General features: G+C 46.7%; 1 protein-coding gene across 1 annotated transcript in view; it reads right to left on the bottom strand.

Annotated features, from left to right (window-relative positions):
• Window positions 1-17,538, bottom strand: part of LOC306922508 (nidogen-1-like) — a 72,532-nt gene extending 54,994 nt beyond the window's left edge. The window contains exon 1 of the mRNA XM_079500167.1: window positions 17,252-17,538. Within this exon, the coding sequence (XP_079356293.1) occupies window positions 17,252-17,473 (222 nt within the window). The 5' untranslated portion in view covers window positions 17,474-17,538. The remainder of the gene's footprint in view (window positions 1-17,251) is intronic.
• Between the last annotated feature and the right edge of the window lie 4,548 nt (window positions 17,539-22,086).

The following is a 22,086-nucleotide window of genomic DNA, read 5'->3' as shown; positions in this document are numbered from 1 at the left end:
GATGACTACAAAACAATACTACAACATGACGTAACGATATCATCCTGATGACTACAAAACAATACTACAACATGACGTAACGATATCATCCTGATGACTACAAAACAATACTACAACATGACGTAACGATATCATCCTGATGACTACAAAACAATACTACAACATGACGTAACAATATCATCCTGATGACTACAAAACAATACTACAACATGATGTAACGATATCATCCTGATGACTACAAAACAATACTACAACATGACGTAACGATATCATCCGTTCCAGACCGGTTCACACGGCACTTTTGTAACAGAGATCAGGCTTTCCTCCGAGGTGGAAAGCCTGGTGAGGCGAGGTTATGTAGCAGCAGAGCTGAAAACCACAGTCCCCCCCCCCCATATAGAATCCTGGATAGGTATTAGATATCTATTGTCTGTTGCTAACATACCACTGAATTCCTCCACTTCTTAGAGAGGCTTTGGGTTGAAGAGGATGAACGGTGAGCAGAAAGAGATGGCTTTCCATCCGTGACACACACACGCACACGCACGCACGCACGCACGCACGCACGCACGCACGCACGCACGCACGCACAAGGCATATTAGGAAACCATTAACCGTGCACCTGCTCATCGGGAGCAGCTAAAGAGGTTCAGGTCTTTCTACAAGACACTCTGACACTAACTAACCCATGCAGGTGCGAGAGACTACGGAATCAAACCGGAAACCATCCGTTTCAAAAGCGGACGATCTGTCTTCTTTCATATAAATCTGTGCCACCGCGCCTTTCTTAATAAAGTATACAATCAATCAATATAATCAATCAATCCAAAATTGCCAGTGTGACCAAATGTGGCATTGAAAATCTCTCTCTCTCTCTCTCTCTCTCTCTCTCTCCTCTCTCTCTCTCTCTCTCTCTCCATTCCAGATATATTCCAGACACATTTCCAGAAAAGCAACAGATTTGAACATATAGGCTAGGATGTTTCCAGAGACCATATTGTTTAGCATGCAGTGTCTCTGTGGATGTTAACAGGAAGCACATGTCAGTGATTATCTGTTGTTGTTTTATCATGGTTAAAACAGGATGAGGGGGAGGGGGGGCAGGAAGGAGAGAGGGGGAGGGGGGGGTCACACACTGCTAGGGGTCACGGTGGAGGACCCTAAAGGCCTCCACAGAGTCTGTTTGGCCTTGCGGAGGGGTGAGTCAAAACGCACACAGTACCGCAAGGTTATTTAGTCCCTTTACGTCGCTATTGTAGGCTTGCGTAGGTTTAAAATGTGCAATCAACTATTCATCCACTAGATGGCAGCTATATGACAGATTAGATGGTACAATCTGTGACAAGTCACCAAGACAAAAGTTCCCCTCGGGGCACAGGTCTCCACCAGGATAATAGCACAGGTCTCCACCAGGATAATAGCACAGGTCTCCACCAGGATAATAGCACAGGTCTCCACCAGGATAATAGCACAGGTCTCCACCAGGATAATAGCACAGGTCTCCACCAGGATAATAGCACAGGTCTCCACCAGGATAATAGCACAGGTCTCCACCAGGATAATAGCACAGGTCTCCACCAGGATAATAGCACAGGTCTCCACCAGGATAATAGCACAGGTCTCCACCAGGATAATAGCACAGGTCTCCACCAGGATAATAGCACAGGTCTCCACCAGGATAATAGCACAGGTCTCCACCAGGATAATAGCAGTTGACAATTTAGGCATTTAGCAGACGCTCATAATCCCGAGCGATTTACAGTAAGCGTTTAAGTTGTGCATAAATTCGCCTCATGGTGGCGCAACAACAGACATATGTGGAAAATGCAGGGCAAAGGTTGTATCTTGGCCTCTAGGGAGTGAGCATGCTAAGTTGTACACATATCGGTGCAATTATAGGTAAGAACATGAATTGGCCTGTTATAGCGCCACCATCAGTCCGCTTTTTTTTAAGTGGCATGTCTTCCTCTGCCTAGTGGTAATGTGTGTGCATAATTTCTTAACCCATTTAGACCCGGAGATTAGCTGTACACACGGACGGACGGACGGACGGACGGACGGACTGCAAAACATACTCTCTCCCAATGCCTTCGGCCTGGTGGAGACAACAATAAGCAGATCTATAAGCGTGTGAGCTTGTAGATCTGCTATTTGTGGGTGAACGTTTGCCCCCAGAGTACGGATTTTACAGAAGTTTTCCTCTGACGTCAAGGTGTGGTCCTCCGGGGACCCCCGGGGCTCCTTGGGGAGGGAGGGGTTCCAGGCGGTCCCCAGCAAAAGTATAGTTAACATAGCATCACAATCATCTTTTCCATGCATTGGCTATATTCTTTTTTTTATTATTATTTGGAGGTCCTTGGCACAAAAACGTTTGAGAACATAAAGGCAGACACGCACAGCCGGTCTGGGCATGGTTCCCATGATGTAACTAACACGCACGCACGCACGCACGCACGCACGCACGCACGCACGCACGCACGCACGCACGCACGCACGCACGCACACACAAACACAAACGCACAAACGCACGCACAGTGATTGCATCATGGTATAATTCACACAGGGAGGAGCAGCTAGGAGACATGGCAGCTGTTTTGTTAATGTAAACATTGTGTAAAATAATGTGTGACTGTACAGAACTCCAGATGTTGTCAGACCCTAATGACATCCTGTGAACCTCGCACTGCAACTCACAGGAAACACGCACACACACACATGCACGCACGCACGCACGCACGGACGCACACACGCACGCACGCACGCACGCACGCACGCACGCACGCACGCACGCACGCACGCAGAGGCTGCTCTCTCACAAAGATAGAGAGAGATACAGGAGAGTAGAGAGAGTCTGGGGAACTGGGGGTGCAGAGTAGAGAGAGTCGAGTAGAGAGAGTAGAGAGAGTAGAGAGAGTAGAGAGAGTAGAGAGAGTAGAGAGAGTAGAGAGAGTCTGGGGAACTGGGGGTGCAGTTCAAGTGAAATCTGTATCACAGTAGTTGCCTCAAAGACTCAGACCGGATGAACAAAACACCTAACATCTCCTCCAACCATGAAGGGGGAATTGCCCTTTAGGCTAGCGGTGAAGATGGGGTCAGCGGCATTATTCTGACGGAGCATTGGTCCGAGTCAAAGGATTTTGTCCACTATCCATGCTGTATTGATGTGGTAGCATTAGGAGAGACAACAGGCAATATGTTGATCAAAATAACAGTTCTTCCACATTCTCTAATTGTGCAGACTTTGAACGGGTCCATTTGGTTTCATTTTACGCTCAAGAGCTAAAGATCAAATAAGGATCCATTTGGCAGAAACCACAGCCAATCAAATGCAGCTGTCACAATGCACAGCGCGCAACCACAGCCACTCAAATATTATAGCCGTCACAACGTACAACGCAACCACAGCCAATCAAATGCAGCCATCACAATGTACAACATACAACCACAGCCAATCAAATGCAGCCGTCACAACGTACAACGCAACCACAGCCAATCAAATGCAGCCGTCACAACGTACAACATACAACCACAGCCAATCAAATGCAGCCGTCACAATGTACAACATACAACCACAGCCAATCAAATGCAGCCGTCACAACGTACAACGCAACCACAGCCAATCAAATGCAGCCGTCACAACGTACAACATACAACCACAGCCAATCAAATGCAGCCATAGCCAAGACAATTGAAAATATTCAATAATAGCCACTGCTGGTCATTAAAATATTGTCTAGGAATGCGACAAAATCAAAGAAACTAAAAATATATATACATGAATTCAAGTCTCCATGGTGTGAGTAATCGATACAATTTTATTTTTATTTTCTTTTTTTGTGAACTAAAGGTTTTCTGAAAAACATGTTTCTATGTTAGTGGTGCTCAAACATGTTTCTATGTTAGTGGAGCTCAAACATGTTTCTATGTTAGTGGTGCTCAAACATGTTTCTATGTTAGTGGTGCTCAAACATGTTTCTATGTTAGTGGAGCTCAAACATGTTTCTATGTTAGTGGAGCTCAAACATGTTTCTATGTTAGTGGAGCTCAAACATGTTTCTATGTTAGTGGAGCTCAAACATGTTTCTATGTTAGTGGAGCTCAAACATGTTTCTATGTTAGTGGTGCTCAAACATGTTTCTATGTTAGTGGTGCTCAAACATGTTTCTATGTTAGTGGTGCTCAAACATGTTTCTATGTTAGTGGTGCTCAAACATGTTTCTATGTTAGTGGAGCTCAAACATGTTTCTATGTTAGTGGAGCTCAAACATGTTTCTATGTTAGTGGAGCTCAAACATGTTTCTATGTTAGTGGAGCTCAAACATGTTTCTATGTTAGTGGAGCTCAAACATGTTTCTATGTTAGTGGTGCTCAAACATGTTTCTATGTTAGTGGTGCTCAAACATGTTTCTATGTTAGTGGAGCTCAAACATGTTTCTATGTTAGTGGAGCTCAAACATGTTTCTATGTTAGTGGAGCTCAAACATGTTTCTATGTTAGTGGAGCTCAAACATGTTTCTATGTTAGTGGTGCTCAAACATGTTTCTATGTTAGTGGTGCTCAAACATGTTTCTATGTTAGTGGTGCTCAAACATGTTTCTATGTTAGTGGTGCTCAAACATGTTTCTATGTTAGTGGAGCTCAAACATGTTTCTATGTTAGTGGAGCTCAAACATGTTTCTATGTTAGTGGAGCTCAAACATGTTTCTATGTTAGTGGAGCTCAAACATGTTTCTATGTTAGTGGAGCTCAAACATGTTTCTATGTTAGTGGAGCTCAAACATGTTTCTATGTTAGTGGAGCTCAAACATGTTTCTATGTTAGTGGTGCTCAAACCTTTGCATGTCAAGGACCCCCAAAAATATATGAAAAGTTCCAGGGCCTCCCCAGAAGCAAAGATTGTAGTTAAAACGCTCTGAAAGAATATATATTCCAAGATCTGTGCCACATTTTCAAGCTTTTTCAAAAATAGCAGACCGACAAGCTCATAGCGCGGCACTCGGTGCCGCGCTATGAGCTTGTAGATCTGCTATTTTTCAGTAGCTAAAGCACAACATAATGCTTTAAAACACCAAAAGGGGTTTCCCGCCCAGAATGAGTTAAGACATGACATGGTTAACCATGAACCTCAGCACAGATGAAAGGGTTAACCATGAACCACCGGCACACATGGAGAAACGCGGGTCTCTTTGAAGAGGTTCAGTAACGAGGATCCAGTAATGATCTGCTCTCATGCAGCAGCGTGGGAAAAACACTTCACTTGTACAGCTCTGAGACAAGCCGTCTGACACATGGGTGCTTAGTCTCATATGTTCAAGTACTAAGACTCAGACATTCAAATAGGGTGCGTTTTGCATCCCAAAACGCAGTTTATAGTTAAAGGGACGCAATAAAACAACGACCTCTGCATCCACGGGATGCACTACTGTATACTACTGTACTAATAATAATAATAATACATTTTATTTATAAGGCGCCTTTCAGGGCACTCAAGGTCGCCGTACAACAGGTTAAAACAGTTGACACAAAACACAGTTAAAAGCAAAAGCAGACAATAAAGTACAGCTTGCAGCAGAAAACACAGATCAATCATAGGCCTGCCTAAACAGGTGGGTTTTGAGGTGGGTTTGAAATGAGGTGATTGAGTCCATGTTTCTTATATCAGGGGGAGGGAGTTCCAGAGGTGAGGGGCAGAGCGGCTGAAAGCTCTTGACCCCATGGTGGACATACTGTTTTTTATTCTAGTTTATTTTTGCTAGCTTTAGTTATAATAATCATTTCTTCTTCTGTTTTCTACATGAATAGAACCACATTATAACCATATAAAATGAAATGGGAGTTAAATGCTGCAATTTGTGAAAATGGCAAAATAGGACTCCTAACGTCGTTGAAGTGGGACTCATTTAAATGTCCCTGGGACTCATTCTAAAAGACCATCGATATCCATGCATCCATCCTGGGACTCATTACATTGAAAACCTATTTACATCACTGCTAGAAATGGGACAGACAGACAGACAGACAGACAGACAGACAGACAGACAGACAGACAGACAGACAGACAGACAGACAGACAGACAGACAGACAGACAGACAGACAGATCACACAAAAACAGATTATTTTCCAATCGTCTTTCAATTCAATTTCAATTCCATCTGTCTACTGTATATACATTTAGCAGACAACGCTCTTTACGAGGCCTCCGAGACACCAATCATTTAGCCGGAGAGGAATTTAATTTCCAAACGTGTGTGTGTCACGCAGAGATGCATGGCCACACGAGTCTCAGAGCAGAGATGCATGCCCACGCAAGTCTCCATGTTCATAGCTAGAGTCCGAGTCTGGAGTCTCCACAAATGCAACTCGAGTGCGAGTCTTTAAAGATGGAGTGCCGTGATTTTTTTCCCACCCTAAAACATGATCATCAGGTCTTATTGTTATATAAGGAGGTATAACTTTTTCAAAAAAGTGTACAGTATTTGTTAAAATGTCGTTTTTATGTGTGCACGCCCACCAGTTCATTAAGTATGCCTGGTTTGCCAGGTGGGTGGTGATGGGTGGTGATCCACCTGAACTGAAGCCGCACCCACAGCTGTAGTTGTATGATAAAGGGGGAGGGGTTAGGGAGAAACCCTAAATACAAAGTTAATACACCATTGCACATAAAAACAACGCCAGGGTGTCTAATGAAGTACTGTCACCTCATAGACACATGAAAAACTGGAAAAATACAAAAATTGTGGCACTCCATCTTTAACTCGAGTCCCCATCTGTGGTGTCACGTAATAACTGATAATGGAGAAATAAACCGGAAAAGGCTCAAAAACACCCAAAATATAAAATATACTGCGCTAAAAATGCCTCAAAATCATACTTAACCTGTCAGTCGTTCTCAACATTTCCATGTCAAGGACCCCCAAACATATAGACGTATATTTGGCCGCCGACTCCCATCTCAACATATGTTGTTCCAGGGACCCCCCCCCCCCCCCCCCCCCCAGATCTACAAGATCCCCCCCCCCCCCAGATCTACAGATCTACAAGCTCATAGCGCGCCACCGAGTTGCGCGCTACGAGCTTGTAGGTCTGCTATTTTTGAAAAATCGAAGAACGACTGACATAGAAACATAGCTTTTTTTTTTTTTAAAGCTATGTAGGATTTAGAAGACATTTTTAGAATCTGATCTCAGGTCAAAATGGGTTAAAGGCGCTATATAAATGCACCATTTACCAATTTGCAGCATCCATATCTTGTGTCCATCTCTAGCGTATCAGTTGAAAGAGAAGATGAGATTATAAGATGAGAGAACCAGATTTTATCCTTCGGTTTGAAGAACAAAGCTGTGACTGTGTAGAAGGGAGGGGGGGTTCCCGGCAGACGTTTAATTGTTTGGGGGACACACACAGGATGTCACTCATTGGACAGAGGAGGGGGGGGGGGGGGGGGACACGGCACTTGAAAGAAGGGGTGGGGTCTTATGTAACTCCAGGGCACACACATGTGGCTGTGTCCGAAATCACTCACTCACTAACTCACTCATTCACTCACTCACTCCCCCACATGGAGTTCTATGTAGGGTCAGTGCAGGGTCTCAATATCAGATCCATAGGGCCACCATGGCAGAGCCTTAGGCACGATTCATACTCCTATTTTAGAGCCGAATAAAAGTCGGTTCGGCTCTGTAGAGCCTACACAATGTGACGTAATTTGAGGTTCGTGGGGGGGGGGGGGGGGGGGGGGGGGGTAGTAATTGTACAACATAAACATTACAGAGACGTTAGTTGTTATACTGTACAATACTTTAAAACAGTTGTCATGTTGCACACATGCCTAAAATTGCTCTTATTTGCGCCACCGCTGCCCTCGTTGAAAACAATGTATTTCCAACTCCAGCTTGTCTCAGTTTAGGCTGCATGAACAGCGCTCAAGCACTCGGTTTCCACCCCCCTCTATATCGTAACTCTTCTATTAGATGGCTCTGCACCATGGGGCCCACAATGGTAGCTTTTATGGGGTCTGTAACGCAGAGAGTGTAAGGTATGGGGTCTGTAACTCAGAGAGTGTAAGGTATGGGGTCTGTAACTCAGAGAGGTATGGGGTCTGTAACTCAGAGAGTGTAAGGTATGGGGTCTGTAACTCAGAGAGTGTAAGGTATGGGGTCTGTACCTCAGAGAGTGTAAGGTATGGGGTCTGTAACTCAGAGAGTGTAAGGCATGGGGTCTGTAACTCAGAGAGGTATGGGGTCTGTAACTCAGAGAGTGTAAGGCATGGGGTCTGTAACTCAGAGAGTGTAAGGTATGGGGTCTGTAACTCAGAGAGTGTAAGGTATGGGGTCTGTAACTCAGAGAGTGTAAGGTATGGGGTCTGTAACTCAGAGAGTGTAAGGCATGGGGTCTGTAACTCAGAGAGTGTAAGGTATGGGGTCTGTAACTCAGAGAGTGTAAGGTATGGGGTCTGTAACGCAGAGAGTGTAAGGTATGGGGTCTGTAACTCAGAGAGTGTAAGGTATGGGGTCTGTAACTCAGAGAGTGTAAGGTATGGGGTCTGTAACTCAGAGAGTGTAAGGTATGGGGTCTGTAACTCAGAGAGGTATGGGGTCTGTAACTCAGAGAGGGTAAGGTATGGGGTCTGTAACTCAGAGAGTGTAAGGTATGGGGTCTGTAACTCAGAGAGTGTAAGGTATGGGGTCTGTAACTCAGAGAGTGTAAGGTATGGGGTCTGTAACTCAGAGAGTGTAAGGCATGGGGTCTGTAACTCAGAGAGTGTAAGGTATGGGGTCTGTAACTCAGAGAGTGTAAGGTATGGGGTCTGTAACTCAGAGAGTGTAAGGTATGGGGTCTGTAACTCAGAGAGGTATGGGGTCTGTAACTCAGAGAGTGTAAGGTATGGGGTCTGTAACTCAGAGAGTGTAAGGCATGGGGTCTGTAACTCAGAGAGTGTAAGGTATGGGGTCTGTAACTCAGAGAGTGTAAGGTATGGGGTCTGTAACTCAGAGAGTGTAAGGTATGGGGTCTGTAACTCAGAGAGGTATGGGGTCTGTAACTCAGAGAGTGTAAGGTATGGGGTCTGTAACTCAGAGAGTGTAAGGTATGGGGTCTGTAACTCAGAGAGTGTAAGGTATGGGGTCTGTAACTCAGAGAGGTATGGGGTCTGTAACTCAGAGAGTGTAAGGTATGGGGTCTGTAACTCAGAGAGGGTAAGGTATGGGGTCTGTAACTCAGAGAGTGTAAGGTATGGGGTCTGTAACTCAGAGAGTGTAAGGTATGGGGTCTGTAACTCAGAGAGTGTAAGGTATGGGGTCTGTAACTCAGAGAGTGTAAGGTATGGGGTCTGTAACTCAGAGAGGGTAAGGTATGGGGTCTGTAACTCAGAGAGTGTAAGGTATGGGGTCTGTAACTCAGAGAGTGTAAGGTATGGGGTCTGTAACTCAGAGAGTGTAAGGTATGGGGTCTGTAACTCAGAGAGGGTAAGGTATGGGGTCTGTAACTCAGAGAGTGTAAGGTATGGGGTCTGTAACTCAGAGAGTGTAAGGTATGGGGTCTGTAACTCAGAGAGTGTAAGGTATGGGGTCTGTAACTCAGAGAGTGTAAGGTATGGGGTCTGTAACTCAGAGAGGTATGGGGTCTGTAACTCAGAGAGTGTAAGGTATGGGGTCTGTAACTCAGAGAGTGTAAGGTATGGGGTCTGTAACTCAGAGAGTGTAAGGTATGGGGTCTGTAACTCAGAGAGTGTAAGGTATGGGGTCTGTAACTCAGAGAGGGTAAGGTATGGGGTCTGTAACTCAGAGAGTGTAAGGTATGGGGTCTGTAACTCAGAGAGTGTAAGGTATGGGGTCTGTAACTCAGAGAGTGTAAGGTATGGGGTCTGTAACTCAGAGAGTGTAAGGTATGGGGTCTGTAACTCAGAGAGGTATGGGGTCTGTAACGCAGAGAGTGTAAGGTATGGGGTCTGTAACTCAGAGAGTGTAAGGTATGGGGTCTGTAACTCAGAGAGTGTAAGGTATGGGGTCTGTAACTCAGAGAGTGTAAGGTATGGGGTCTGTAACTCAGAGAGTGTATAAGGTATGGGGTCTGTAACTCAGAGAGTGTAAGGTATGGGGTCTGTAACTCAGAGAGTGTAAGGTATGGGGTCTGTAACTCAGAGAGGTATGGGGTCTGTAACTCAGAGAGTGTAAGGTATGGGGTCTGTAACTCAGAGAGGTATGGGGTCTGTAACTCAGAGAGGTATGGGGTCTGTAACTCAGAGAGTGTAAGGTATGGGGTCTGTAACTCAGAGAGTGTAAGGTATGGGGTCTGTAACTCAGAGAGGTATGGGGTCTGTAACTCAGAGAGTGTAAGGCATGGGGTCTGTAACTCAGAGAGTGTAAGGTATGGGGTCTGTAACTCAGAGAGTGTAAGGTATGGGGTCTGTAACTCAGAGAGGGTAAGGTATGGGGTCTGTAACTCAGAGAGTGTAAGGTATGGGGTCTGTAACTCAGAGAGTGTAAGGCATGGGGTCTGTAACTCAGAGAGTGTAAGGTATGGGGTCTGTAACTCAGAGAGTGTAAGGTATGGGGTCTGTAACTCAGAGAGTGTAAGGTATGGGGTCTGTAACTCAGAGAGTGTAAGGTATGGGGTCTGTAACTCAGAGAGTGTAAGGTATGGGGTCTGTAACTCAGAGAGGTATGGGGTCTGTAACTCAGAGAGTGTAAGGTATGGGGTCTGTAACTCAGAGAGGTATGGGGTCTGTAACTCAGAGAGTGTAAGGTATGGGGTCTGTAACTCAGAGAGTGTAAGGTATGGGGTCTGTAACTCAGAGAGGTATGGGGTCTGTAACTCAGAGAGTGTAAGGTATGGGGTCTGTAACTCAGAGAGGGTAAGGTATGGGGTCTGTAACTCAGAGAGTGTAAGGTATGGGGTCTGTAACTCAGAGAGTGTAAGGTATGGGGTCTGTAACTCAGAGAGTGTAAGGTATGGGGTCTGTAACTCAGAGAGGTATGGGGTCTGTAACTCAGAGAGTGTAAGGTATGGGGTCTGTAACTCAGAGAGGGTAAGGTATGGGGTCTGTAACTCAGAGAGTGTAAGGTATGGGGTCTGTAACTCAGAGAGTGTAAGGTATGGGGTCTGTAACTCAGAGAGTGTAAGGTATGGGGTCTGTAACTCAGAGAGTGTAAGGTATGGGGTCTGTAACTCAGAGAGGTATGGGGTCTGTAACGCAGAGAGTGTAAGGTATGGGGTCTGTAACTCAGAGAGTGTAAGGTATGGGGTCTGTAACTCAGAGAGTGTAAGGTATGGGGTCTGTAACTCAGAGAGTGTAAGGTATGGGGTCTGTAACTCAGAGAGGTATGGGGTCTGTAACTCAGAGAGTGTAAGGTATGGGGTCTGTAACTCAGAGAGGTATGGGGTCTGTAACTCAGAGAGGTATGGGGTCTGTAACTCAGAGAGTGTAAGGTATGGGGTCTGTAACTCAGAGAGTGTAAGGTATGGGGTCTGTAACTCAGAGAGGTATGGGGTCTGTAACTCAGAGAGTGTAAGGCATGGGGTCTGTAACTCAGAGAGTGTAAGGTATGGGGTCTGTAACTCAGAGAGTGTAAGGTATGGGGTCTGTAACTCAGAGAGGGTAAGGTATGGGGTCTGTAACTCAGAGAGTGTAAGGTATGGGGTCTGTAACTCAGAGAGTGTAAGGCATGGGGTCTGTAACTCAGAGAGTGTAAGGTATGGGGTCTGTAACTCAGAGAGTGTAAGGTATGGGGTCTGTAACTCAGAGAGTGTAAGGTATGGGGTCTGTAACTCAGAGAGTGTAAGGTATGGGGTCTGTAACTCAGAGAGTGTAAGGTATGGGGTCTGTAACTCAGAGAGTGTAAGGTATGGGGTCTGTAACTCAGAGAGTGTAAGGTATGGGGTCTGTAACTCAGAGAGTGTAAGGTATGGGGTCTGTAACTCAGAGAGTGTAAGGTATGGGGTCTGTAACTCAGAGAGTGTAAGGTATGGGGTCTGTAACTCAGAGAGTGTAAGGTATGGGGTCTGTAACTCAGAGAGTGTAAGGTATGGGGTCTGTAACTCAGAGAGGTATGGGGTCTGTAACTCAGAGAGTGTAAGGTATGGGGTCTGTAACTCAGAGAGGTATGGGGTCTGTAACTCAGAGAGTGTAAGGTATGGGGTCTGTAACTCAGAGAGTGTAAGGCATGGGGTCTGTAACTCAGAGAGTGTAAGGTATGGGGTCTGTAACTCAGAGAGTGTAAGCACGGAACCCACATTTGTACATCCTCAGAGTTGCAGACGTGTAAAGGCCTGTTCATACTCCAGTTTTTAGGTGATAAGGTGACCACCGAAAACTACAACATGATGTCACTCCGCGCTGAGTTTTACTAAACTACAAAATGATGTCACTGAGCCGCGCTGCATGGTAAGTGCTTCACCGCTCAACCAAAACACATCTCTCTGTTTTTACTAAAACTACAACATGACGTCACTGAGCCGCGGTGATAAGAGACTCACCGCTCACCCCAAACACATCTCTCTGTTTTTACTAAAACTACAACATGACGTCACTGAGCCGCGGTGGTAAGAGACTCCGCTCACCCCAAACACATCTCTCTGTTTTTACTAAAACTACAACATGACGTCACTGAGCCGCGGTGGTAAGAGACTCACCGCTCACCCCAAACACATCTCTCTGTTTTTACTAAAACTACAACATGACGTCATTGAGCCGCGGTGATAAGAGACTCACCGCTCACCCCAAACACATCTCTCTGTTTTTACTAAAACTACAACATGATGTCACTGAGCCGCGGTGGTAAGAGACTCACCGCTCACCCCAAACACATCTCTCTGTTTTTACTAAAACTACAACATGACGTCACTGAGCCGCGGTGGTAAGAGACTCACCGCTCACCCAAACAGATCTCTATGTTTTTACTAACCATCGCTTCGGTTGTCACCTTATCACCTACAACTATAGGGGTCCATTTGGTTCCATTTGTACTTGTTCCCGACCTCATTCATTTTTTCCATTGAGATTTCAAAAAGTACTCCTATATCCTAGAATCAAGCCATCCAGGATCCTGGTGATTCATAACACATTTGATTCTGTGAATAGTAATAATAATTCAAACAAGTTTAAGATATACTACATTAATGAGTACCACAGACGAAAAACTGTCTAAGTCCAAATGTCATTCTGACCCCTCCACGAAAAGGCCTCGTTGTCCTGAACCCTTATCTATCATTTATACATTATGGATCAATAGTGTGGACTTAGACTGTTTTTAGTCTGTGGCATTTAATGAATACTAAATACTCCCCCCCCCTCCCCCACATAATCAAATGTTTTACGGTCATGATTCACCAGGATCCTGGATTGCTTGATTCAACATGCTTAAAGAAATAATTGCTATAAATATTGTTGGAGATCTCCCTACATAGCAGCATGTTGAGCAGACTCCTGTCTGGCTCAGTGAGTGCAGTGACACACGCATTTAGTGACGTGATGGACGACCGCACATATCTCTTCCTGGGATGAATGTTTAAACATCTTTAAATCCCCAAAACAACCTGAGCGGTTAATGAATCACTGAGCTGAGCTCTGGGAGCTAATGGTAAACATTGTGGAGTCTTTAATGTTAAACAATCATGTCTGCTCTGCATTCCTTCAGCTAGCATATAAAGAGCCTGTCTGTCTGTCTGTGTGGTCTGTCTGTCTGTCTGTCTGTCTGTCTGTCTGTCTGTCTGTCTGTCTGTCTGTCTGGTCTACTCTGTCTGTCTGTCTGTCTGTCTGTCTGTCTGTCTGGTCTACTCTGTCTGTCTGTCTGTCTGTCTGTCTGTCTGTCTGTCTGTCTGTCTGTCTGTCTGTGTGGTCTGTCTGTCTGTCTGTCTGTCTGTCTGTCTGTCTGTGTGGTCTGTCTGTGTGGTCTGTCTGTCTGTCTGTCTGTCTGTCTGTCTGTCTGTCTGTCTGTCTGTCTGTCTGTCTGTCTGTGTGGTCTGTCTGTCTGTCTGTCTGTCTGTCTGTCTGTCTGTCTGTCTGTCTGTCTGTCTGTCTGTGTGTGTCTCATTTTAACCAATGTCTTCTAAATCCTGACAGTTTTCTTGAAAAACCCATGTCTGTGGTTCTCAAACATTTTCATGTCAAGGTATGTATTTGGCCGCCGACCCCCATCTGAAAATATGTTGTTCCAGGGACCCCCAGAAGCAAGGATTTGAGTTGAAAACTTTGGCTCTGAAAGAATACATATTCAAAGGTCTGCGCCACATTTTCACGATTTTTCAAAAATAGCAGAACTACGTTCTACGAACTAAGCTCATAGCGCGGCACTCTGTGCTGCGCTATGAGCTTGTAGATCTGCTATTTTTCAATAGCTAAAGTATAACACACCAACAGGGGTTCCCGTACAGAATGGGTTAAGTAAAGTATATCCATACTGCAATGCGTCGCATGGCAACACATTGTGAGAATTGTAGATCAGCTATTTTCATGTGGCCGATATCTACAAAGTACCTAGTAACTAAATACACTAATTCTTGTAGTGGAGTACAAGTACAATATTTGCCTCTGAGATGTTGTGGAGTAGAAGTAAACGTATTGGACATTGGAATTACTCACCCACTGAGTCTATTAGACGCCTCATACACGTCTAAAGGGCCGTCTAAAATCTATAACTATGAATGCACCAAGTCTCTGTGTGTGTGTGTGTGTGTGTGTGTGTGTGTGTGTGTGTGTGTGTGTGTGTGTGTGTGTGTGTGTGTGTGTGTGTGTGTGTGTAATCCACGTAACTCGAGGAACCGTTCACCCCACCAACTTCAAATTCGACACACGCGTTCCACCCCACTACAGTTGGTGCAGAGCCCGGTGTCGAGGCGGTCGTACCCACGGTTGTCCAAAAAGGCCTCTGCCCGGGCTCTGGACTGCAGGGCCAGATCGAGCCATCTAATAGAAGAGTTGCGATATTGAGGGGGCAGAAAACAGCCCGGTCACGTAGTTCATGTACTTGCACGAGCCCATAGACTCCAATGCATTCCGTAAACTTCCGGTTGTCCTCCATTCAATACTTCCGGTTGTCGCCATTGGACTGAAGCCCCATGAAGTGAACGGAGTTTGCGTAACTCTGTCTTACTCTATGGCTCTGGACAGGGCCCCTGCCCACAGCGTCCATATATGGAGCTGACATGTTCTGACAAAGAACTCCATATTTGGATATATGGGCATAAAAGGGACACAGACATAACATCTGGGTGGGGCATGCATTTCCAACTTGCATCGTTCCAAGTAGGCCAGTGCCCAACGGGCTCCGCTGTATAGAGGCTCCAATTAACGGGCACCGCTCTAGTAAATATAATTACATAATATGCTCATAAATCATGTGCAAACGATAGAAGAAATGTATGTATCCCAAAAATGTACAAAACAAATAACTTCAATGAACTCAGTAAAAAGAGCTTTATACAATATGCCTCAGTTACGCATGCACGCACGCACGCACGCACGCGCGCACGCACGCACGCACGCACGCACAGACAGACAGACAGACATACAGCATGTTCTCCATCACATGACAGGAGGAATGTGTGTGGGTGCACCAAGCATGCATCCTGCATATAATACATACTGTGTAGGCTATGTGTGTGTGTGTGTGTGTGTGTGTGTGTGTGTGTGTGTGTGTGTGTGTGTGTGTGTGTGTGTGTGTGTGTGTGTGTTTGCATGCGTTTGTGTGCACGTGTGCACGTATGCACGTGTGCATGTGCGGCCCATAACAGACTATGAATCAATGGTTCTCGAAACATTTCAAGCAAGATATGCATTTAAATTGCCCAGCAGACCCCTGGAAATATGCTGCACAGGACTGGGACCCCCTATGACTGGGACCCCCTATGACTGGGACCCCCCTATGACTGGGACCCCCCTATGACTGGGACCCCCCTATGACTGGGACCCCCTATGACTGGGACCCCCTATGACTGGGACCCCCTATAACTGGGACCCCCTATGACTGGGACCCCCTATGACTGGGACCCCCCTATGACTGGGACCCCCTATGACTGGGACCCCCCTATGACTGGGACCCCCTATGACTGGGACCCTCCTATGACTGGGACCCGGACCCCCCTATGACTGGGACCCTCCTATGACTGGGACCCCCTATGACTGGGACCCTCCTATGACTGGGACCCGGACCCCCCTATGACTGGGACCCTCCTATGACTGGGACCCTCCTATGACTGGGACCCGGACCCCCCTATGACTGGGACCCTCCTATGACTGGGACCCGGACCCCCCTATGACTGGGACCCTCCTATGACTGGGACCCGGACCCCCCTATGACTGGGACCCTCCTATGACTGGGACCCTCCTATGACTGGGACCCGGACCCCCCTATGACTGGGACCCTCCTATGACTGGGACCCCCTATGACTGGGACCCTCCTATGACTGGGACCCGGACCCCCTTATGACTGGGACCCTCCTATGACTGGGACCCGGACCCCCCTATGACTGGGACCCTCCTATGACTGGGACCCTCCTATGACTGGGACCCCCCTATGACTGGGACCCCCCTATGACTGGGACCCCCCTATGACTGGGACCCCCTATGACTGGGACCCCGACTGAGAGATGTTGTTTGTTTCTCTCAACAAACTCACAATGTATGCATAATTTATCGGACGCTCTTAATCCAGACTCAGCGACTTAATAATAATAATAATAATGAATTGCATTTTAATATAGCGCTTTTGTGCTCAAAGCGCTTTACAATGGTTCATTCATTCATACATTGGGAGGTGAAGCGGCGAACAGTCGACGCCAGCGTCCTCACTTCCCACATTCACACACCGATGGTGGCGAGCTCACACCGACCGACTCATTGGAGGCAATGTAGGGTTCAGTGTCTTGCCCAAAGACACTTCGACATGTAGACAGGAGGAGGAGCCGGGATTCTAACCGCCGACCCAGGGATCATTGGACGACCTGCTCCTGAGCTCCCTACCTCCTGAGCCACGGCCGCCCTGTGCGCGACTTAAGCAAGGTACCCAGCAAGGGCCAGCATCACAATCATAATTCAATAATCAATACAGTACGGCAACGCGTTGGATATTCAAAAATAGCAGATGTTCAAATATATGATATAATATTCCATAATAATGAATCAATAAACTCACATACAGGACAGACAGACAGACAGACAGACATGAGACAGAGAGACATGGACAGACAGACAGACATGGACAGACAGACAGACAGACAGACAGACAGACAGACAGACAGACAGACAGTACTCACATAGACGGTATCGAACTCGTCATCGTAGTAGAACAGGTTCCGGTCCAGCGGGACGCTCCGGGTCACATCTGTCCCCGGATCCAGCAGCTCGTCTCCGGCCGCGGGTCCGAACTCGAACATCTGGCTCCGCTGCACGCAGCGCACCACGCACGCGCACACGCACAGCAACAACAGCAGCAGCGGCGTGCGCGTGAGCCGCGCTCCTAAAGACGGGCCGCTCATGTTAATTAACTGCAGTCTGATTATTAATTAAAGCAGTTTAACTTTGAAGACTTTTAATGAAGTCACCGGGCTGACGGGGAGGGATGGATGCAGCACTCTGGGAGAGAGAGCACAAAGAACTGAATGAATGGAGAGAGAGAGGAGGAGGGACCTCCAGAGAGAGAGAGAGAGAGAGAGAGAGAGAGAGAGGAGGTGGGACCTCCAGAGAGAGAGAGAGGAGGTGGGACCTCCAGAGAGAGCGAGAGAGAGAGAGAGAGAGAGAGGAGGTGGGACCTCCAGAGAGAGCGAGAGAGAGAGAGAGAGAGGAGGTGGGACCTCCAGAGAGAGCGAGAGAGAGAGAGAGAGAGAGGAGGTGGGACCTCCAGAGAGAGAGAGAGAGAGAGAGAGAGAGAGAGAGGAGGTGGGACCTCCAGAGAGAGAGAGAGAGAGAGAGAGAGAGAGAGAGAGAGAGAGAGAGAGGAGGTGGGACCTCCAGAGAGAGAGAGAGAGAGAGAGAGAGAGGAGGTGGGACCTCCAGAGAGAGAGAGAGAGAGAGAGAGAGGAGGTGGGACCTCCAGAGAGAGAGAGAGAGAGAGAGAGAGAGAGGAGGGGGGACCTCCAGAGAGAGAGAGAGAGAGAGAGAGAGAGAGAGAGAGAGGAGGTGCCAAATGGAGAAGGAAACTTGTACTACAATTTATTTCCATTTTTTCTTATTTTTTTCTGTACTCGAGTAAATAAAGTATACCGTGAGTATAGCCAGGTCCAGTGGTGGAAAAAGTATATAGGCTACTCAAAAAGTTAAAGTCTGGAAGTTCAAAGTTTAAGTAAAAGTATTTGTATATTCATCAAAATGTAGGCTATACTTAAGGTGCCAAAAGTAAAAGTAGGCTACTCATTATATTAAAGGACCACTTCACCACCTTTCAACCTATCTTCATATAATAGGTCCTCACTAATAATCATGATAAAATGGCACGATTTTTTTCTACTCAGTCTGTGTCTCATAGGAGGGCTGTGGGCAGTTTAGAAACTGTCCTCCAGTGACATCATCATTAGGCAGATTTTTGAGTGGTGCAACCACTCCAAGGAACAGCAATGTCCGTTTTAACCTATGTGACTATGTATGTGACTATGAGTACCAGTAGGGGCAAAAGTGGCGCTGTTGTGCCAGAAACAGAGACAGAGAGATAGTGTTGCACTGTTGCCTGCTAATTACAGAGAGAGAGAGAGAGAGAGATATTCTTTTTACAAAAATGTTTAGATTGTCATTATCGTGAGAACGATGGCTTCCATGATTATTAGTGAGGACCTATTATGAAGATACGTTGAAAAGTGGTGAAGTGGTCCTTTAAGTTTTAGGCCTGCATGGCTATAGATAGATTTTATTTCCCGCGGTTTTCCATCCATGCAGCTTCAACCGCTTATCCGTAGTTGGGTCGCGGGGGCAACAGCTCCACCACAGACCTCCAGACCTCCCTCTCAACAGCAACATTAGGAACTTCCTCCTGGGGGATCCCGAGGCGTTCCCATAGCAGATTTTGGAAATAATAATTCCTCATCCTTGGTCTGCCCCCGGGGGTCTCCTCCCAGTGGGACGTGCATCGAAAACGTTCTTTTTATTTATGCTAAAGACGAGAGAGGCTGGTCTGCATTCATGCGAGCCCCGGAAGTCATCGGTAACATATATCTCTAAATGCAAAACATTAGAGCTATGGACCAGAGCTAGGCATGCCTATATCTGCCTCTATTCTATTCCTTTCTGAGCCTTTTCTTTGCTCTCTTTCTGTCGCTGTCTCTATTATTTCTTTCCTTTGTTCTCTCGTTCTCCCACTGCTCCGTTTCACAAGTTTGTTGTTTGTTTGTTTTTACATCAGGAGACCAAGGACGCCGCCCCCACCCAACTTCTAGACCAATCACAGAGAGAGACTCAGTGACCACGGTTTTAAGGTCGTTAGTAAAAACAGAGAGAAGGGCTGGGGAGAGCGGTGGTGACCTCATCACCAAAACGAAATGAAATGAAATCTATATTTACCCAGGGTATCTGGGCTAAGCTCAAGAACTTGTTTCCAGCCAGGCCCTGCTCATAGAACACATTTCATCGTAGTGGTTGATGCCTTGTTCAAGGGCATTTCAGCGGTGGTAATTTTAACGTGTCGGACGGCTGGTTCGAACTGGGAACCTTCCGGTATCTAGACCGCGCCGCTATCCATTCGGCCACCGCTGCCACGAAAACTGAAGTAAGAATAGGCCTAATATAAAGGGCCTTGCAAACGTGAAGCGAGGAACGCAGGCGTTGTTGCCTGGATCAACACAGGTCTCCTCCAGGTCTGGATCAGCACAGGTCTCCTCCAGGTCTGGATCAACACAGGTCTCCTCCAGGTCTGGATCAGCACAGGTCTCCTCCAGGTCTGGATCAACACAGGTCTCCTCCAGGTCTGTTGAAGAGGGTCTGGATCAACACAGGTCTCCTCCAGGTCTGCTCCAGAGGGGCGCAACGCAAACGTAAAAAAAAAAGCTAAACAGAATCCAGGTCTGGTGCGTTGTGGCAGCAGTGGCCGAACGGATAGCGGCGCGGTCTTGATACCGGAAGGTTCCTAGTTCGAATCAGCCGTCCGACACGTTAAAATTACCACCGCTGAAGTGCCCTTGAACAAGGCATTGAACCACTACGATGAAATGTGTTCTATGAGCAGGGCCTGGCTGGAAACAAGTTCTTGAGCTTAGCCCAGATACCCTGGGTAAATATAGATTTCATTTCATTTCACGTAACGCGCAACAAAATCACGGGACCACGCTCACGTAAATACGCTTGCATTGTCGCACCGCGACTTCTCCGAGCAAAAACACAGGTCTCATTGAAAATGAACTATAGGCGCATTTTATCGCTCCCCGTTTGCAAGGCCCTTAAAAGGGAGATGCCAGCCACCGGTCTGAGAAACTAATTTCGGGCCGCTTGTATCCGCGACAGTGGAGATGGTGTGGACTTCCGGAGGAACGCAGCCCCGCCCCGGGCACCCCCACCCCCCCTCCCATCATCCTGTGAGGCACCAAGATGACATCAGTGGAGTCATAACCGGCTCCTGGGCATGATCATCTCTCGGGACCCTCCTGCAGAAGGCCCGGCAGAGGCTGTATACTTCCTCCGGCAGCTGAAGACATTCAGACTGCCGAGGTCCATGATGGGTGATGGCCCAGTTCTACACACAAGCATGGTGGAGTCCATCCTCACTCACTCCATCATCACCTGGTGAACAAACTGCAATGACTTTTGTTCGGACACTGACATTATGTGAATGTCTACACGATTGTGACATATTTCAGCAGGTCACCAATTTCATTGTAACACCACCATGCTGGAGTGACCGAGTGGCCGAGATTTTGGGTATTGGAATTTGGCTTAGGCCTTTGCCCCTCGCCAGGCTGCTCAATGATAGACTGGCTAATAAGCCAGACTAATATCACACAACACTGGCAGGCAATTTTCTTTTTGCCAACGGCTGATTCGGTCTGGTTTATTAACCAGGCTAGCTCAATGACTCTGGCTTCCCCCCCCCATTTTTTTCCTTGCATGGTGTTGTCTTGTTGTGTCTGTGTTGGTATTTGTGTGTTTTTTGTGAAAAAACACACGCTAATGTCAAACAAATTCCTATGTGTGTGTACACACATAGGACACTTCATGACCATAGGTGAGAGTATAGGAACGAAGATTGCTCGGTAGACAGAGAGCTTTCCCTTTCTGCAGTTTATCCAATATTAATTCATAATTATATTTGATTGACCTGCGGTTACCTGCGGCTAAAACCGCGATCCGCACATCTCTATGGTTCCAAAACCTTTTCATGTCAAGGACCCCCAAATTGACACTAATTAGCCCGCGGACCCCCATTTGAAGAGATATGCCAGGGACCCTCATAAGAGAAGATTTTTACGGCTCTAGCAGTGATTCTCAACCCGTTTAATTTCAAGGACCCCCCAGTTTTACATGCAATAGTCTACGGACCCCCATTTAATGGCATTTCTATCTCTGGGACCCCCAGTTTATATTGTAAAAACAATGTTAATTTAACTCTGAGTGTACAGAGTAGACCCATTTGGTTCCAAACTATAATTTATCTGGGGATCCCCTGGAACTCCCTCAAGGACCCCTGGGGGTCCCCGGACCCCACTTTGGGAACCACTGCCTCTAATATATACATGTGATCTGCCTCAGCATTACTTTCCTTGGAGTCTAGTAGTCTACAATCCTACATCATCACACCTTCCTGTCGTGGTCTTTTGTCTGCCTCTGTGGCTCAAGCATCTGGCGCCCCCTTGTGGACGAAGTGACGAGAGGAGTGAACACGCCATTGCAAATAGAGTTTTAAAGGGACACTTTAAACGTCTAGTCAGGAAAAAGGACGGTTGGTGCGTGGTCATCTCCTCCCACGCACTACGTCCAATCGGGGAAACTCCCACCTATCAGGTGATAAGTTAAGCATAGAAGGAAGCATGAGGTCAGTCTGATGCTCTCCCCAGGTTGGCAGAGTGTAGCGCCCAGGATAACGTTAGACATTTGCCACTGAAAATGGGTTACACAATCATGGGATGAATTATTTTGTTCAATTCTCGTCACAAAATATCAGACAAAGTTGTTA

Source organism: Electrona antarctica (assembly GCF_951216825.1).
Source record: "Electrona antarctica genome assembly, chromosome: 4".
In the NCBI taxonomy this organism is placed as follows: Eukaryota; Metazoa; Chordata; class Actinopteri; order Myctophiformes; family Myctophidae; genus Electrona; species Electrona antarctica.
Note: the sequence above shows the minus strand (reverse complement) of the source record. Positions and strands in the feature narration are given on the sequence as shown.